Genomic DNA, 3,256 nt, shown 5'->3' on the forward strand with positions numbered 1-3,256 from the left:
GCTGTGGCTGGAGGGAGTGGCGGGAAGGATGCAGGACCCCTTCAGCCAGGGCTGCTGGTGCTGTTCCCCAGGGGCTGGCCAGCACAGGCTGAGCAGCCTGGTTTGGACTCAGGCCAGCTTTAGTAGGGATGAATTTGCCTCCAGGGTTCTGACAGCAGGTTTGGGTGCCCTGTAGCTGTTTAAATCCCTCTGTGGCTCTGGCTAAGGGTTTTCTCCTCACCCTAGAGGTCATCTACAGAAAGGCCACCTCTGATCCAGACAGCTGTGCCTTGGGACTGCCTCATGACCAGCTCCTGCTGGCTCCTGTAAAAAGAACCTCTGCAGACACAAACCCAACCTCTTTGGCTTGGTGTTTGTTTGGGAGGCAGGCTCTTCCCAATGCACTTCAGCCATTTTTTTCTCAGAAGGCTGACCTTCAGTTGATGATCTACCCTATTATCAGATTTCAGCAATAAAAATAAATCCATTACCTTGGTATTGCTAGAGCCAGCTGTTGTGAATTCGAAGGGCTCATTGAGTTCAGCAGCTTTGTTCAGTTTATTTATTCCAGCTGACAAATCTCCTCTAATAATTAACTAATAATAAACTAATAATTGCCACTTCTGTCATCTTCCAGCCATTAAAGCTGGGCAGGCAGCACAGAGGCAGGCTCAGGAGCAAAGCTGTGATTCAGTCCTGCCCTTTTTACGAGCTGGAGTTTGTTTTCCATGTCTCACCTCGGGAGCTGCCCGAGCTGCCTGCATTTGTCATGACATTCCCAGGGTGGAGTTTCCAAGCCTGGTGGTCCTGCCCAGGTCCTGCCCAGGTCCTGCCCGCCCTGGCCAGGATCTGCCCTTGCTCAGGCAGGGCTGGGCAGTCTTCAAACAGGACGTGCCTCCACGTCCTCCCTTCTGGGGTGCCCGAGGGAGGGGTCGCTGATAACTGCACGTGGAAACTGCAGGTCCTTGCACCCCACTTTCGTAGGGCTGAGTCAGGAAAAGGGTGAATTAGACTTTCCAAGCCCAGAAAAAAACAGGCAGTGATAAGGTGTTTGCTTAGGGGAACAACAGTGGCAAATATGGGCCAGTTGTAGCTTTGCAAAACAGCTCTTGGTATTTTTAGCCAACAGTGCTCAACTTTAATTTAAACCCTTCTTCCGCTGTGGGGAGACTCAGGCTGTTAAAAATTCTGTCTTTTGTACTCTCAGGAGTGTATCCCATGTATTGGAAATAAACAAAAAGCCTTTTTTTAAAAACTAGGTTGATGGAAGAGCAAAACTGGACCCGAAGGTCAGTGTGAAAGCTGCCCCATCAAATTCCCCATGCAGAGGGGAGGAGGACACAGGGATTCATTGCCACTGGCTGCCAATAGTGTGTTTGAGTGAGGAATAAAACATATTTCTTAGGATTAGAGTGATTTTGGCTGGTTTTGGGGCAAGCAGTTGTTCCCTTCATCTCTGCAGTTCTGGTTGGGGATGGCTGGAGTGGGATCCTGGTTGGTGACTGAGTGGAAGAATAGTGGCAATTAACCATATTAGTAAAAGCCAATGAAAATATTGGAGTAGGGGTAATTTCAGACAAAAGGGGTTGCTGGCAGCGAGTATCTCTTTCAGAAGGGCTCTTCAGAAGGTTTTTCCCTGGGTTAAGCATGGCAAAAAGAACACAGCCCCATTTGGAAACTACCTCTGACTAAATGAAGCCTTGCTGTTCCTGTGTCAGGACTGCTAGCCTGGCACAGCTCCAGGAGAGCCAAGAGCTCTACTCTCATAAAATGATTAAATATGTATACTTTTCACTTAACCAGCAGGCAGGAAGCTTCTGCAGTCACAGTTTAGGATAGCCTTTCTCTTTTTTTTTTTTCCTTTTCTTTATAAGGAACCTCATCCAAATACTATCCATTAACAAGTAAATTAAGGTCTTAAAGTTGACGTATCCAAGAGTTAATTTTGCATGAAGTCAGCTCTTAAATATTTCCTTTATCAGGTGAAAACATTGCTACTTCTCTGTCTGGCACTGTGGATTTTTCCTCTTTAGTGGATCTGCTCAGCCTCATGGAAAAAATGATTGTTTCTTTGTCTTTGTAGCTCTCCATTCCTCTGTTAAAATAGGTGGGCTGATTCCAGTGCAGTTCAGAGGTTCCTCTTTGTGCCCACCAGAGCCCCCTTGCACGTTGCCTCATGCGTGTAGGTGGTGGAACAAAAAGGCTCCTGGTTCAAAGGTGTAGAGTGTCTCCACTGGAGATGCAAAGAGCACCTCCTCCAGTGGCCAGTCACACAGGGATGGGGTGCTGGTGGGTAGTGTTGTGGAGGTTGAGGGATGATTTTAGGTGTTTCAAGGTCTGAGGGACCCAAAGAGGGTTGATTTCCAGGAGGTGCTCTGCCTCTGCTGCTGGAGAATTGTAGATGGATTGGGCCTTTCCCACCAGGGAAGCAAAATTAGAGGTGCCACCACTCCTGGTGGATGTTTTTTGTGTTGGCATGTGTGTCCCTTCAGTAGGGGGCAGTGGGACACACACGTCACCCTCTTTGCCATGGTCCCATATCCAGGTTTTTTGGCACACGATGTGTTCTCTTTTCCACTTGCTGTGAAGGTAACCACGTGCTGATCTCCAGCAGCCCCACCAGCAGGGCTCAGTGAGCCACCCGACCCCGGGACATTATTTTCAGTGTCAGGATTTTGAGGCAGGAGGAAAGCAGAGGGCAAATCCTGGTTTTTCACCAAAATCCCACGACAGCAGCTGTGCCCTGAGCCTCCACCCTGCTGCTCCCACCCCGGGGCACACAAAGCTCACCCGCTCCATGATCCTTCTCTTTGCTCTTCCCTCATCTGCAGGCGAGCTCATCGGTGATGCCCGGCCCAGGGGAGAGCACCAGCCCTGAGAGCACCAACCTCAAGTATTCAGGTCAAGAGGGGCTGTACCCAGGGGTCAGCCTGAGCTCCACGGCCGAGGTGACGGCGTCGGTGAGGCAGGACCCGTGGTGTGCCCTGGCCCTGGCGTGACCAGGGGGCAGCTGGAGCCACGGCCCCCGTGGCAGCAAAGACCAACCCTCTGAAATTGTTCTCCTGCCTTGGTGGCAGAGGTGGTTTTTGGTTGTTTTTTTTGGCTTCCCAAAAGAGGCTCTGCTGATGCATCGGGTTCCTCGTCTATGCAAAGAACTATAGGGAAAGCAAACGCCCAGCAGGGGATAGCTAGCCAAGCCTTACACCCTCAGAAAAAGGAAAAAGCAAAAAAAAAAAGGGAAAAAAAGAAAAAAAGGAAAAAAAAAAAGAAGAGCTAA

The 3,256-nt window shown here is 49.7% G+C and overlaps 1 protein-coding gene across 1 annotated transcript in view; it reads left to right on the forward strand.

Annotated features, from left to right (window-relative positions):
- LOC103782551 (transcription factor GATA-6) overlaps window positions 1-2,978 on the forward strand; it is a gene marked incomplete at its 5' end in the record, with an annotated part of 13,882 nt that extends 10,904 nt beyond the window's left edge. Inside the window, one exon of the mRNA XM_008950319.1 lies at window positions 2,811-2,978. Coding sequence (XP_008948567.1) covers window positions 2,811-2,978 — 168 coding nt within the window. The remainder of the gene's footprint in view (window positions 1-2,810) is intronic.
- Window positions 2,979-3,256: the final 278 nt, after the last annotated feature.

Source organism: Merops nubicus, unplaced genomic scaffold (assembly GCF_000691845.1).
Source record: "Merops nubicus isolate BGI_N331 unplaced genomic scaffold, ASM69184v1 scaffold12382, whole genome shotgun sequence".
Classification (NCBI taxonomy): Eukaryota; Metazoa; Chordata; class Aves; order Coraciiformes; family Meropidae; genus Merops; species Merops nubicus.